Source organism: Colossoma macropomum, unplaced genomic scaffold (genome assembly GCF_904425465.1).
Source record: "Colossoma macropomum unplaced genomic scaffold, Colossoma_macropomum, whole genome shotgun sequence".
Classification (NCBI taxonomy): Eukaryota; Metazoa; Chordata; class Actinopteri; order Characiformes; family Serrasalmidae; genus Colossoma; species Colossoma macropomum.
This window is the reverse complement of record NW_023494784.1, coordinates 8331387-8345737: the sequence shown is the minus strand read 5'-3', so window position 1 is coordinate 8345737 and position 14351 is coordinate 8331387. Positions and strand designations below refer to the sequence as shown.

Here is a 14351-nt window from a genome sequence, read left to right as displayed (position 1 = left end):
CCAGGTGAAAAGTTCGTATTTGTACCTTTTCATAACCGAATGTTTTAAACAGAGCAGTAAAATAAAGTCCTGGAGACGAGACGGGGTGTGTGGAGTCAGTACAGCTTAGAAAATATGGTACAGTTATGTTCCCTGACTAAAGGTACTGAGAGGTACACTTGAGGGTCCCATCCCAGTGACAAGAGGGGAACTGCCCCAGTAACAGTTTCATACCTTTATTTCTGAGAGTACACAGGAGTGGTGGTGTGCTGTTCTACTGTCAGTGTTGCTTGCACAAATGTGATCTGCAGGGAAGAGTCATCAAAGGAAAACTGCTCATCACAAATGTCAACATTTGAAGATACTCCAGGAGTATTTTTGGAAGCACTGTAGACTGTTGAAGTAAAAATGAAGCATTTTGGTCACAATCACCAAACATGACTGAAAAAAGGAGCAGCATTTGGTGAAAGGAACACCTTGCCAACTGTTAAGCATAGGGGGGTGAATCTATTATACTTTTGGGTTGTGTGGCAACCAGTGGCACAGGAAACACTGCACAGGTAGATAAAAGCTTGGGTTTATCAACATATTCGGCAAATACTAGAAGAAATGTCAGTCCAAATACTACAGTTGAAAAGAGACTGGCTTCTGCAACAGGACAATGATCCTAAACATACCCCAAAATCCAACATGAACTACTTCAAGAAATGCAAGCTGAAACTTTTGAAATGTCCTTCACAGTCCCCTAAAAATCTGTAGTAGGTCTTAAACCTGACCCACGAATAACTCAGAACTAAGAGCATTTTTCAAGGAAGTGTGTGTGGGAATTCCTAAACAAGAACAGAAAGACTGAAGGTTGTGGTTGAGTTTACATCTTTTCAGTTTATGGGTGCCCAAACCTTTACACAGTTCTTTGCTTTTTTTTTTTTTACTTTTTATAGCCTTAAATACACATATATTTACATAAATTACTGGAAAAAGTGCCTTATTCATTTATTTTTTACATTAAATTCAATCTAATTTTAAAAAGTTAGTTTTTTTCAAATATGTACATAATTTTCTTTCACGTTTGTCTTTCAATTTAGTTTTGCTTGTAATTGTGTTGATGTAATACATACAATTTTATGTATAAATGATGTAAACATATGAATCGAGTAAATTCCATGCGAGTAAACTTCTTGTTCATCTCTTCAGGAGGGCAGATGATGAAGGGCCAGGCGGAGTCTTCCTCTGCGTTTCAGGAGGATGAGGAGAGCTGCGGTGAGGAGAGAGAGGCGCAGGCCGAGTAACAAATTAATTCATTTTTAAGGAAGTGATTGAAAATGTTTTGTTCTTAACGACTCCTGTTTTTGTCCTTTTTGGCCCACTGAGAGTTTTAAATTTGGTAATGGGCTTTGATTTTTTCTCAGATTTGATTTTCTTTTATTGTTTTTAAAGATTGTTTCTTTATGTCCACGGTTCATGTTTTTTTTTTTTATCCTATCTTTTCAGATTTTATATCCCTGTGAATCAGAGGTGATGATGAGAAACGAGATGTCACAGCTATGCATCACAGCAATACACTAGAGAAATGAACGAGTGAGGAACTATGATGATTACACTATTTTTGGTCAGTGTTCAGAACGATCTGTGGCAGATGCAGTATTTTTGTAGTCCTGGCTGTTTTGTATTGAGAAGAGGCCGCAGCTCGAGGCAGATTTAAAGCTCCATATCTACACCAGCATGGCCTTTTACACAATGTTAGATCAGTTTATAATCCAAAAACAAACAGAAAGAAATATATACTTGCTACTATTTGTGTTAAAACTTTATTTGAGGTGTAACAGAGCAAACCTTTAGAGGCTGAGGAAACCAACTGTTGCTTAAAATGGTCACTTTTGTTTTGAACTGAAGTGGTGGTTCCACCAATGTTTCAGAAAGTACATCATTTAATGGTTAAGATGTAAACAAAGTCATTCAGATTGATTTGTCTCTGTTCTAGAGAAACTTGAATGGCAGTAAATGGAACAAGACTTTTGTTAAGTTTCATGCATCTAAAAGCTCCCTCACAGATGATGAAAATGTTATGATTACACCGCCTGATGTCTAAGATGTGATATTACAATAGTTCTGAGAAAGTTTTGGCCTAAAATATATTTTTAAACAGTCATGTATGATATCTAAAAATAATTAGCATGATATTTGCTAGTTAAAAAATCATGATTATTGATTATATCACCACCTCCAAACAATACACACGTTCTGCTGAAGCTTTTTGTACTTTCTATTATATTTTTGGTTTATATTCTTTTAAAAACCTTAAAAATCACATATTAAATAATACAATACTGAGTAACTCAACATCTTTTGAAAACTACTGTAAAACTACACCTGTCATTTTAATAGATCTTACTTAAATAAACGTGCACTCTTGAGCTCCTTCTGGTGTGGATTCACTCTAGAATTTAGCTATAGATGCCTTTGGAAAAGCATGAATAATTATATTTTTATAATTTATGACTCATATATAACTAATATATGACTCATCTGAATCATCAAGACACTTCACCTGTAAGAAAAATAATGCAACTTTTTCTCAGATGATAAATCACACTCTGGGAAACAGAAACCAGAGCAGAGACAGTTTGGAATTTACTGCAGCCTAATGGATTTTTAAGGCCCCGTAATAACCCAACATTTTATCAGTAAAAGTGAATAAAACATTAAGTGTACACATTATTTAACATTATTTAGCAAGCTGTTTAAATAATTTAGTTCTCTCTAGTTTTCTGTCAGTTCAATTCCCAAAACAGCAATTATCACCTTTGAAGCATCGTCACCGACAATATCCAATAACACTGCTCAATCGCTTAGGCCTAATATAAAACACATTCATGGTGGAGTGATAAATGCAGGATGTTATGAGACAAAATAGTCCCCAAAGAAAACATATTCTTTCAGATTTATCACTTTCTTTACCATCATCAATATTCCATATAAACTCAGAAGACTCGTGTAGGTTCTCTGGTGGTTTAGGAAAGTAAATAAAATGTCTATATTTGTGTTGTAGTCATGGTGACCCCTGGTTCCTATCACCACCACAAGACATCTGAACCATTTCACACCAAACCACTCTGAATGACTCTGTTTTCATCTCAGCCACTGAAATTTTGAAATATTGGTGGAATTCCCCTAAGGCTTAAATAAGCCAATGGGAAAAAAAATCTTAATGTGATTGCATGACATTTACATTATTATGGGTTCAGTTTTCACAGCAATGATTATGATTTTAATTCAAATAACTCCTGAATGTTCATCAACACCCTGTTAAAGAGTGTTATGGCATAAACGGCCACAGTTCCATGTTGACAGCATGCTGGCAGAATTAGCTGTGCATTTTTACAGCCGTTGTTGGTGATGAAATGTATTTAGCAGAAATTTCCAGATGGTCAGCAGCTTGATCCATTAAAGAAAAAATAAAGAAATAAATAAACTTGGTTGTGCTCTCTATGTTCTCCTCCAAGACTCTTTCATCAGCTCTTTAAATTACCTTGTGTGTTTTAAAATGTGTTAAGTTATGCAACAGGTCAGATAAAGTCTCACGTCTTACAAGCTGTAGCAATCGAAGAAACCAAGATTAACTTTAATTTTTCATTCAATACTTCATCATTTGCTGATTTTTTCTGTATCTGTATACAACTAATAGATTTCTTTGCAGCCTACATGTGATTGCATTGGTATACACTAAAGGTCTCCTGACAGGGCCCGGGTCAGGTTTTGGGGTGAAATTTCCACATCAGGCTCAGATTGGGCTCATGGTTGCTTTTTTTCCCACCCAATTTAGACATATCCAATTCCACCCACTAGTTAGGACTGCCCCAGTCACACGATACCACCAGTGTGAAGAGGTCGAAGGCTAGCGCAGGCTTCCTCTGAGTCCTGTGAAGCTCCACCATATATTTTCGAACGGCTGCTAACGCAACGTTGAACACGCTTGGAGGAGAACACTAACCACCAGCTGTTACATCAGTTAACAGACACCTGCACTGGCTAGTACTGTGCCGGATGATGAGAGAAGATGGGGGCCATCCTATCCACCCAGAGAGAACGAGGCCAATTGTGCTCTCTTGGACTCCCAGCCACGGATGGTTGTAGCATCACCTGTGATCGAACTTGCAAGGGCCAGCGCTTAGATGGTTGTACCATTCAGGAGGCCTCATGGTGGCTTTTATTTGAATTTAATTTAACTTAAATTCTATATGTCAGATTATACAAATATATACAATTATATACAATTGTATGCAAAAGTGGACACCCCTGGTCAAAGTCCATGTTGTTGATTTTCTTTATAAAATTAAATTAACACATCCTCTGCAGAGAACACACTTACATATGACATTTTTGTGCAGATTATAGCGCACAATTTCCATTGATCTGCTTTAAAAAGGAAAGAAAATACATGAAATTAACCATAAATTTTGCACTGGACACTGCTTTTGTCTTCTTTCCAATATATTAAATTCAGTAATTGTGTATTAAAAAGTGCAGAAATGTGTCTCTGTAGAGGGTTTTCACTTATTTACAGAAAATCAACAACAACATGGAATTTGACTGGGGTGCACAAACTTTTGCACAGATCTTTAGATGTTAATGCTTCACATAAAACAGATGGAATGTCTTTTTTGTACCCTGAAAAGCACAAAACTTAAAGGCTACTGTCCAAGTGTGTCCTAGTCTCCCGAGGTACAAACAATGAAAATGTCCCTTCAAAGGAACAACAATGTCTTTAAGGCCCTCTTGTGTCCCTGAAATGAGTTTTAAAGCTCCACCACTTTCAGTTTCCCAGGGAAGCGCTGCGTATTTGTACCTGTTCGTAACTTTTTAAGTAGAAAAACAAGAGAAAAGGCCTGGAGTCAGGTTGTATTGAGTCAGTGTGACTGAAAAGTACAACCGCAAGAGAATATGGTGCCAGATACTAATGATGTACCCTTAAGGGGGTCCACAACAGTGATGGAGTGTGTACCCTGAAAAGTACAGATTTTTCTGAGACTGTAGTATAGTCTATGTATACAAGAGTCTAGCAAACTCGCGTAGGGTTTAGGTTTCAAGCTAAGTGGTCCCAGCTCGGCCTGGTAGGGTGAGATCAGTGACCCCATTTACACCTTGTCATTTCAGGTGACCTGCATCTGCGTTGTGACCTGATAAGATTTTAACTGCATGCCTTTGCGATTGCTAATCAAATGCGTCTCTGGTTAGTCATATTTCAATCTGATTACTGCATATCACGTAATATACGAATCAGCTTATATGCAACAGCTAATCGCCTTTGTGGTTTCTCCTTTTTCCTGTTGGTTTCCACCTCAAAAATTACAATTTTGCAAGCCATTATTAATTTACACACCTGCTTCACACCAATGTTTACAAGTATTAGTCATTGTGGTCATGGACTACATGCATTAAAAGGCCCAAATCATACATTTTTCATCTATTGTATTTTTTCCCTGAGGTCCAGCTGTGATGTTTATATGTTTTCATGTATTGAAAATTCCATGACCATTTTCCAACCGCTCATCTTTTAGAACAGTAGTTAGCAGCTCCGGTCCCGGAGATCTACCTTCTTGCAGAGGATAGTTCCAACCACAACCTGCCACACCTGCTAATGAACTTCTTCAGAAGTCCTTGATTGGCTGGATCAGATGCATCAGTGTCGCGCTCTTAGCAAAAAAGGGTTCTATATAGAACCGAAAAAGGGTTCTTTGGATTGTAACAATAGTGGAACCTATATAGAACCCCTTTGAAAAATATTCTATACAGAAACAGCCACAGCACATTCTCCATCAGTCTAAAGAACGCTTGCATAATGCAAAGAACCCTTTAATCATGCAAAGGGTTCTTTGAGTGTTCATGATTCTATAGAGAACCATTTTCGTCACTAAAGAACCCTAAAAGAACCGTCTTTTTTAAGAGTGTAGGTAAGGGAGAGGGTTTGAACGAAACTCAGGAGGAGGCTTGGTGACCACTGTCTTATAAGCACAAGCCGTCCTTATAACGTCAGTATGAGTGGGCGGAGCTAAAATGCTATAGGCTAATAGGCAGATATATGTAAATGCATGTCCATTTTTCATGACATCACAAAAACAATGCATTAAAAACAGGCTGTTTTTGCAGATTAGTTTGCATATATGGACAGTATAGACTGGGGAGAGAAACTTTAACAATGTTAAAACTCTTTTTTCCAAAAAAGGAGGAAAGTTTTGTTTTTTCATGCTATGGGCCATTTAAAATGTAGTGTATTGTAGCGATACAGTGAATAACAACGAGGTAAAGAAAAGATGAGCCACGCTGGTGCTTTATTTTAACAAGCTGGGGCTGTTGACAGCTACTAAATTAAACTCAGAGTTGAAACTCATGGCTGAACTGAAGGAGCAGTGATGCTAATGATGGCACTATAGTGGGCGGAGTCTTCCCCAAATGCAGAACAGAGGGGTGAGGGGTCATAATGTTGGGAGGGGCTCTTTTTGAATGTGTCTTGGAAAGACGGACACGTATATGCTTGTATAACGTGTGGCTAAAATGTGTCTCAGACCTCCCAAAGTGACTGAGTAATCAGATTTAAATCTGTTTTAAATGTGTCTCGGGTGTGTTTACACCTGCATTTCTAATGTGCATAATCTCTATCCAGAAATCATCCTGATACTTAACACTGCAAAAAGTAGTATTTTGTCAAGTAAAATGATCTTAAATCTAGTCAATATATCAAAAATTAATTTAATCCTAATTTAAGATTATTCAACTTATCTCTAGACATTTCTACTTGTTTTAAGTGATTTTATTAAGTAAAATGATCTCACTATAGTGGCAGATAATTATGCTTGTTTTGAGAAATGTGCTTGAAACCAGCAACATTATCTGCCACTATAGTGAGATCAATTTACTTGATAAAATCACCTAAAATAAGTAAATAATGTCTAGAAATAAGCTAGATAATCTTATAATCAGTGCACAACCGTCTTAAAAATGAGAAATATAAACTGGATCGACTAGATTTAAGATCATCTCACTTGACAATATAATTTTTTTGCAGTGAAGATACATGAAATGACCAGGTGTAGTTAGACGGTTAGTGTCAGGTCCAGGCTTTATACAGTTGTATACAAAAGTTTGTGTGTCCTGGTCAAATGACATGTTTTGTTAATTTTCTATGTAAAAATAAGTGAACACATCCTCAATCCTGTATTTGCTGAGTTTAACATATTGGAAAAAAAGTCCTTTTGCACACATTTTATGCTTTATTTCCCGATATGCTCCCAATTCAGTAAATAAACAGCAAATAAACAGTAAATGTGCATTTGTGCAAATGTGCAAAAGGATGTTTTCATTTATTTACACTCAGAAAATCAACAAAACGTAATTCGACCAGGGGCACACAAAGTTTTGCCTACGACTGTGCATACATATCACATGCAGCCAACATGGCATTAACCCTTTGTGCCACAATGTGGGCAAATATTTTTGATCTTCTCTGTCTTTCTGTCTCAAGGTGTCCATGGCAACAGGTGGGAAATAATCTGAAAATGAAAGCGATTGTGGTTTAAAGAGGAGCAGAACAATCTTTAATAAATAACCATTACAAATGACTGAAAAAAAGAAAAGAAAAAAAAAGAAAAGAAAAGCCAATTTACAAAAATAGAGAAATTAAACGAGAGAAAAAAAAAGAAGAAAGGTTATGGGTAAGAGGCAGCGTTGCGTTTCTGGACGCTCGGCTTCGGATTCCTCCGCACAAGGGTCAGCCGAGCTCCTTATCCTGCAAAAGCGAAGTTGCCATGACGACGTGGCATTCTGCCGTCTCTATGACGACGTCCGCTGTCATGGATGCATGAAAAAAAAAGACCTCGGTCACCGTGACGACTCACCCTGCAGAGTTCCGAGGATACAGTAGCATTACGATACAATGGGCACAGTGCTATGTACATCACCCATACTGGCCTGCGATCACGCCACAGTACATGCACACAGTGTAAGACGCCCGGCTGCGCCACAACTGACTTCAAGCTGTTTTTCCATTCCACGGTAGAGGCTGCTGGGCGTCTGGGCTGGCCTCGGGCGAGCCGTCGCCCGGATCGTCGCCGGGCGACCTGGAGCTGTGCTCTAGCGAGTCCAGAGAGGAGTGCGGCGAGTGCGTGTTGTTCAGTTCATTCAGGGATTTTGACTTTGACTCCGAATCGTGGCTCGCTCGGGCCGGGCTGCTGTGGGTCAGCATGACTTCGGCCTTCCGGGACAATTCCTCACGCTCCGATCGCTGCTCACGTTCCTTACTGGCCAGTTCTGATGGACAGAGTGAGAGACAGATGAAAGGAGAGAAACACAAACAGGAGATCAACTACAGCATGTTTGGAGATGGTAGCACTTTTATGGCATGGTAAATACACTATATGGACAAAAGTATTGGGACACCTACACGTTACACCCACAGGAGCTTTTATGAATCCCATTCTAAATCCATAGGTATTAATAGGGAGTTGGTCCCCCTTTGCAGCTGTAACAGCTTCCACTCTTCTGGGAAGCTTCTACAAGATTTTGGAGAGTCTGTGGGAATTTGTGCTCATTCATCCAGAAGAGCATTTGTGAGGTCAGACACTGATGTTGGACGAGAGGGCCTGGCTCACAATCTCTGTTCTAGTTCATCCCAAAGGTGTTTGAAGGGGTTGAGGTCAGGGCTCTGTGAGGGCCAGTCAAGTTCTTCCACACCAAACTCACCCAGCCATGACTAATTTTGTACACCTGTTAGCAATGAGTGTGGCTGAAACACCTGAATTCAATAATTAGGAGGGGTGTCCTAATACTTTCGCTTATATAATGTACATAGTACTTACCAGGAAAATTAGAACGTCATTTTCTGGTGCATACTTTGGTATAGTACCAGGTATGAACAGCAGTGCAGAATTTAATGGCAAGTAATAAATATATAGGACTGTATACACAGGGGTGGTCTTTGCATAAGGCAACATTAGGCAGTCGCCTCGGGCCCCCACGAAAATTAGTTACTGTACTTGTTGATGTTAAATAACTCATTCCAAAATATTTCTATATTTTACAAACAGCTATTATTTGCAATTGTGACTCAATGCAGCGGTGATTTCAATGCAGCCCCCCCCTCCCCAGTCATATGGACTATGGACTAAAGACTGTTCCATTTTGTTATGTGATGACACAACACAAGCCTTAAACTTAAATGATGGCTATTTATACCATTTAGAACAATGTTATGAAGCTTCATTCTCAAGTAATGGAACCTATAAGTTAGAGACAAATTAAGAATCCTCCAATTCTATGGAAGATCTTCATGCCCTCAAACGTAAATGACCATTTTCATACATATATTTCCATATACTTGAACGTACACATCCCCCCAAAAAATCCTGTATTTGAGTAGCAGCAGAAATACCCTTGGTAAGATATTATTCCAGTAAAAGTAGAAGTTAGACATCTGTTTTTCTGCTTTTCAAAAAAGTAAAAAAAATATTTAGACTGAAATATTAAAAGTATTTAGAGTTATTATAGATGCTGTGACCTGCGCAGACACGAACAACTAACTCTGCTTTTCATGTCTGTGGCCACACAGACAGAAATTGTACTTTTGTAGCTTTAAGTATTTTTAAGTACTTTTGTACTTTTCAAGTAGAATTGATATATGATGTTCTTAACAAGGCTTTAGAGACGTTTAATTACTTGGGAATGATGCTTCATATCAGTGTTATGAACATAAAAAAGTCTGTAATTTCAGTTTAAGGCCCCTTATGTCAACACAATGTTATTCACTTCATAAAACATCATGTCTTTGTTCGCTTAATGGCCTATGTTGTTCATAAATATGGATGTACAGCTTTATAAATACATTATTCAATGCTTATGCATGTGTTATGAAGTCCTTATGTAGGTAATGTTCAAATAAAGTGCTACCAAAAAAGTTAACACACACTTTACGAGGCTTTATCATATTAGATAAATAAACATAAAATATTTAATGTGCCATCAATTTTCCACAGGCCACATTCAGCAAACAAAAATGCATGTTCAGTTAAGTGTGTCCAAACTTTTGACTAGTGATATATATTGACATACACATACCTTGGACAGACAGCTCCTTCCAGCGCTCCTTGTTGCTCTGGATGACCTCTGCGAGTGAGTGCCGGACCCGTTTGAGGTCGATGCCGGCGAGGGAGTAGTCGGTGCCGCAGTCTCTCTCACTGTGTCTCTGAACCGACTCGACCACTGCAGTGGAACCACGACCTGTCAAACTGATACACACGGTGGTTATTAACCTCTTCAACCCTTCTTTCTTTCATACATTCATTCATTAATTCATTCGTTCATTCATTAATTCATTCGTTCATTCGTTCATTCGTTCATTCATTCCTCTGAGGCCTCATTTTCAGGGGTGCCCTAGTACAAAACCAAAATCACATGAAATACAACAAAGAGAAATGAGGAAATAATAGTAATAATAATAAATATAAAAACCAAAGTATATGAAATGTGTTAAGGAGATGAACTAAAACTAACAAAGTATAGTAAATATATAGCCATATTCTGAAGTATTTATATACTGAAACATATATATATATATATATATATATATATATATATATATATATGCACATCATGTGACTATTTGAGACGTAGAAACTTTTTTTTGGTTTTTGGAATCATTAAGGTGCCATAGTGAGTGTTGGATGATGCTTACAGCTACTGATTACAGCTAATGTTACAGAAGAGGAACTAGTACAGAGAATTGTGTCATCAGCATATAGGTATACCTTACAATCACCCAAATAGCCTCCCAAATTATTAAGAATTAAGAAAATAATACATGACCTAGAATAGAACCCTGTGGCACACCTTTAGTAATTTCTAGAAACTGACATCTGAAATGATCCACAGCAACACACTGAGTTCTGTCTGAAAGGTAGTTATGAAACCGTTTACTTGCTTTTCCATTCAGACCGAAATTGAACAGTTTCTCTCTCAAGTTGCAATGAATTATGTACGTCATCAAGATCAATAAACAGAGCAGCAGAACTAAGTCTACAATCCCAAGAAGACAGAATGTCATTTCTGCCATCACTGTCATAACTACATAACTTTTACATTAGTTTCATAGTATTTACTGAATAATAAGTATTAAAAGGGTAAACAAAGTCATTTAGAGTGGTCTGAAAATGCTTTGTTCTATAGAAACTTAGCGGAGGGGTACATACAGGGTGTTGAGGGGCAAAATAGACCCCAAAGAAAACGTATTCTTTCGCACCTTGGAAGATGATTTTATCATCATCAACACATGGTGGGCAGTAACTAGTTATATTTACTATATACGACTATATTTACTGTTATATTAAGTGCATGTATTTAAGAAAAATATAGATTTTTACTTTCCTGAGTATTTTCAACTTTTACTTCTGCCCAGGTATTTTAGTGAGTAAAGGAATCTACTTTTAACTTTGTTACATTTTAGCAATTCATGTTCAGTTATAGCTCCTTGTTTGTGTTTAAATCCATTCCGTTTTGTTGGTGACAACATCTGTACTGCCATCTGAATTGATGTTGGAGCTTTAGCATGTTAGTTTTAGATGAAAAGAATCAAAAAAGAAAAGATTAGAGCCTAACAAACTTCAGTTTATGTGCTGATAGATGCTGGATTTAAGAAGAAGCTCCACTACAGATCAGTTATTTGCTAAGTACTTAAGTAGTTTTACTTGATACTTCTACTCAAGTTGTTTTTGGAAAGGTACTTTTACTTTTAATGGAGTCGTTATTTTATCCAAGTATCAATACTTTTCCTAGATTATGGATTTAGGCTACTCTACCCACCTCTAACCAACATTCCATATAAATACTAATGTAGGTTCACTGGTGGTTTTGGATAGTAAATAAAATGTCTATATCTGTGTTGTAGTCATGGTGACGCCTGGTTCCTATCACCACCACTGTAAAGACATCTGAACCATTTCACACCAAACCACTCTGAATTGCTCCGTTTACATCTCAGCAGCTGAATTATGTAGAATTCTTGAAATTCCCTCTTTAAGATTAATTACTAAACAACAGACAAGTAGTTTATAAAGAGAATCCAGCTTCTTGAGTAAAAGTATGTATTTGATACTCTCTCTGCAGCAAAACTAGACTTTGTGGAGTATTCTGAGTCATTCCATCACTGATGTTGCGTAACATTGAGTGCGTATACATGTACTCAATAATCCGATCATCGTCAGATTTCTGCAGTTATCCGATTATTCATGTCGTCATGTAAACACCATACTCAGATCTAGAAGTCCGATTAAGAAATCTGATAAAGAGGCTGGATTTTAGCTCAGTAATAAGATTTCTCAGTGCATGTAAACTCTTACTCTGATCGGAACTCCAAGTCTGCACATGTGTGAGATCAGACGGTGGACGTTGCGAGATGCAGCAAAACACTTTTGGAGCAGCGCCAAAACCAAACACGAAATAAAGGATTTAAATATTCTTCATCTTCTAAATGATGTTTGTTCACATTTTCAGGTAAAGTGACTCGATGTTTAAAAAAAGCTGTGACATGAAGTTTGAGTTTTACGTTATGTTTACATCACATCTTCTTCTGTGAGTTTATTGGCTGGTTGCAAAGTAGAAATCTGATTACTGTCTGACTCATGTAGACCAGGAGTTTCCCCATTATCTAATTACTCAAGAGCATGTAAACGTGTTGATTGGATTACTGACCAAATCTGATTTTCTGCAGTTATCGGATTATTAAGTGCATGTAAACGCGCTCATTGTCACAATCCAGTTTTCTATCCTTTGTGACTGTTTTGTTCTTTTACACAGATTTAAACACTGTAAGTCTTCCAGGCTCCTCCCTGGACACATCAATCTCTTGTGATGATTCAGCTAAGACTTGGGAAAGACCTCACCCAGGGGAAGAGAATCAGACAGGCTGAGTAGACCCTGATCTGTCTGAGCTTACCTTGACCTGCGGACGCCGGAGCCGCCCGATTTTAAAGCTTCCTCTATGAGAGGAGTGATTATCTTCTCTGTGGTGTCCACAAGGACAGAGAACGTGGGCTCCACTATGAAGTCAATGAAGCCTTCAGGAGAAAAGAAAGGAAGAAAGAAAAGGGAGATTTACAGTTAAATCAGTACAGGCTGTCGCTCACCACCAACTTTAAATAGTCTTTGCTTCAACTGGCACAGATTTACAGGATTTACCACAAAATATAAAGGGACAAGTCAACTGCATAAGGTATAACACATCCTCACGGTGGCAGTATAGAGCTATGAGAGATTGTGTAACCAGCAGATTCAGCTTAGGAAGCACTATGGTAACCAGTGTGTGTGTGTGAACTTGTTTTTGCACATTTTAAGGACAAAAATATCCTTGTCCAAAAACAAGGACAAACCTACAGGACTAACAAAACACTTTTTACAAAAGCTCCATTTTTTCCTTTTTTTATATAATAAAAGCTACAGTACTGGGTTAACATTAGATGTAAAAATCTGTTTATCTGATCAGTAAGCATTATTAGGCTAAATATTATTAAATTAAAAAAAAATTATTAAATTAATACAATAGTGATTTTAGGTGTGCATGTGATGGTTTAACCATTTCCAAACTTCTCCTGGAGGAAGCCCAGTATTAGTCATAGTTCTAGTCCAATACCTAGACTGGCTAATCAGTCCTTTGTTAAATCAGGATTTGGAATTTAATAAATCCATGCAAACTTTGTTCTTCAAATTAGCTCACAAGTGATCAACTACTTTTTACTGTATTTATGCTTATTTGCTTTTATTCTAATCATACATGGTGTCACAAGCACATGCACACTTATTGGCAAGACTGGTTTTAAAGACTATTTGCACAGCATTGCATCAGAATTAAGCTCTCTATATACATATATGCATATCGCTGCTGTTGGAACAAAACCTCATATTTCCATTTTTGTTTCGTTTTTCAGTTTTTGACATAATTTGAAAATGCGTGTTGTTCTTTACATTGTGTCTAAATTTCATAATGAATGGACTAAAAGAAACGGCCCAAAATGACTTGGAAAGAATTCTGGTTCCATTGACTTACATTAAAAGTAAAGTTTGTTTTTCCCTTCTCCTGTAAAGTTACCATTTTGGAGATACAAGGTTTTCTTCTGACAACAACGATATATATATATATATATATATATATATATATATATATATATATATATATATGTGTGTGTGTGTGTGTGTGTGTGCATGGACCTATATATAATAAACATGTATGATGTCATGCCACTGTACAAAAACGTGCATGTGTGAGATACAGACATAGAGAGAGACAGAGAAAGAGACACAGAGTGAGAGAGACTCACCTATCTGAGACTGTG

General features: G+C 37.4%; 2 protein-coding genes across 6 annotated transcripts in view; one reads left to right on the top strand and one right to left on the bottom strand.

Moving 5' to 3' along the window:
• Window positions 1-3468, top strand: part of ppp1r1c (protein phosphatase 1, regulatory (inhibitor) subunit 1C) — a 58909-nt gene extending 55441 nt beyond the window's left edge. For 2 of the 4 annotated variants that reach the window (XM_036577193.1, XM_036577183.1), the window contains exons 6-7: window positions 1174-1239; window positions 1471-3468. In XM_036577193.1, coding sequence (XP_036433086.1) covers window positions 1174-1239; window positions 1471-1487 — 83 coding nt within the window. In that variant the 3' untranslated portion in view covers window positions 1488-3468. Of the gene's footprint in view, window positions 1-1173 lie in introns of all 4 variants that reach the window. The other 2 variants (XM_036577174.1, XM_036577165.1) reach the window with 1 other exon arrangement.
• Window positions 3469-7542: 4074 nt separating this feature from the next.
• Window positions 7543-14351, bottom strand: part of pde1a (phosphodiesterase 1A, calmodulin-dependent) — a 140115-nt gene continuing 133306 nt past the window's right edge. For both annotated transcript variants that reach the window (XM_036577129.1, XM_036577136.1), the window contains 4 exons: window positions 14337-14351; window positions 12959-13079; window positions 10087-10256; window positions 7543-8283 (listed from right to left, as the gene is read on the bottom strand). The exon at window positions 14337-14351 is cut by the window's right edge and continues 67 nt beyond it. In XM_036577129.1, the coding sequence (XP_036433022.1) occupies window positions 8006-8283; window positions 10087-10256; window positions 12959-13079; window positions 14337-14351 (584 nt within the window). In that variant the 3' untranslated portion in view covers window positions 7543-8005. The remainder of the gene's footprint in view (window positions 8284-10086; window positions 10257-12958; window positions 13080-14336) is intronic.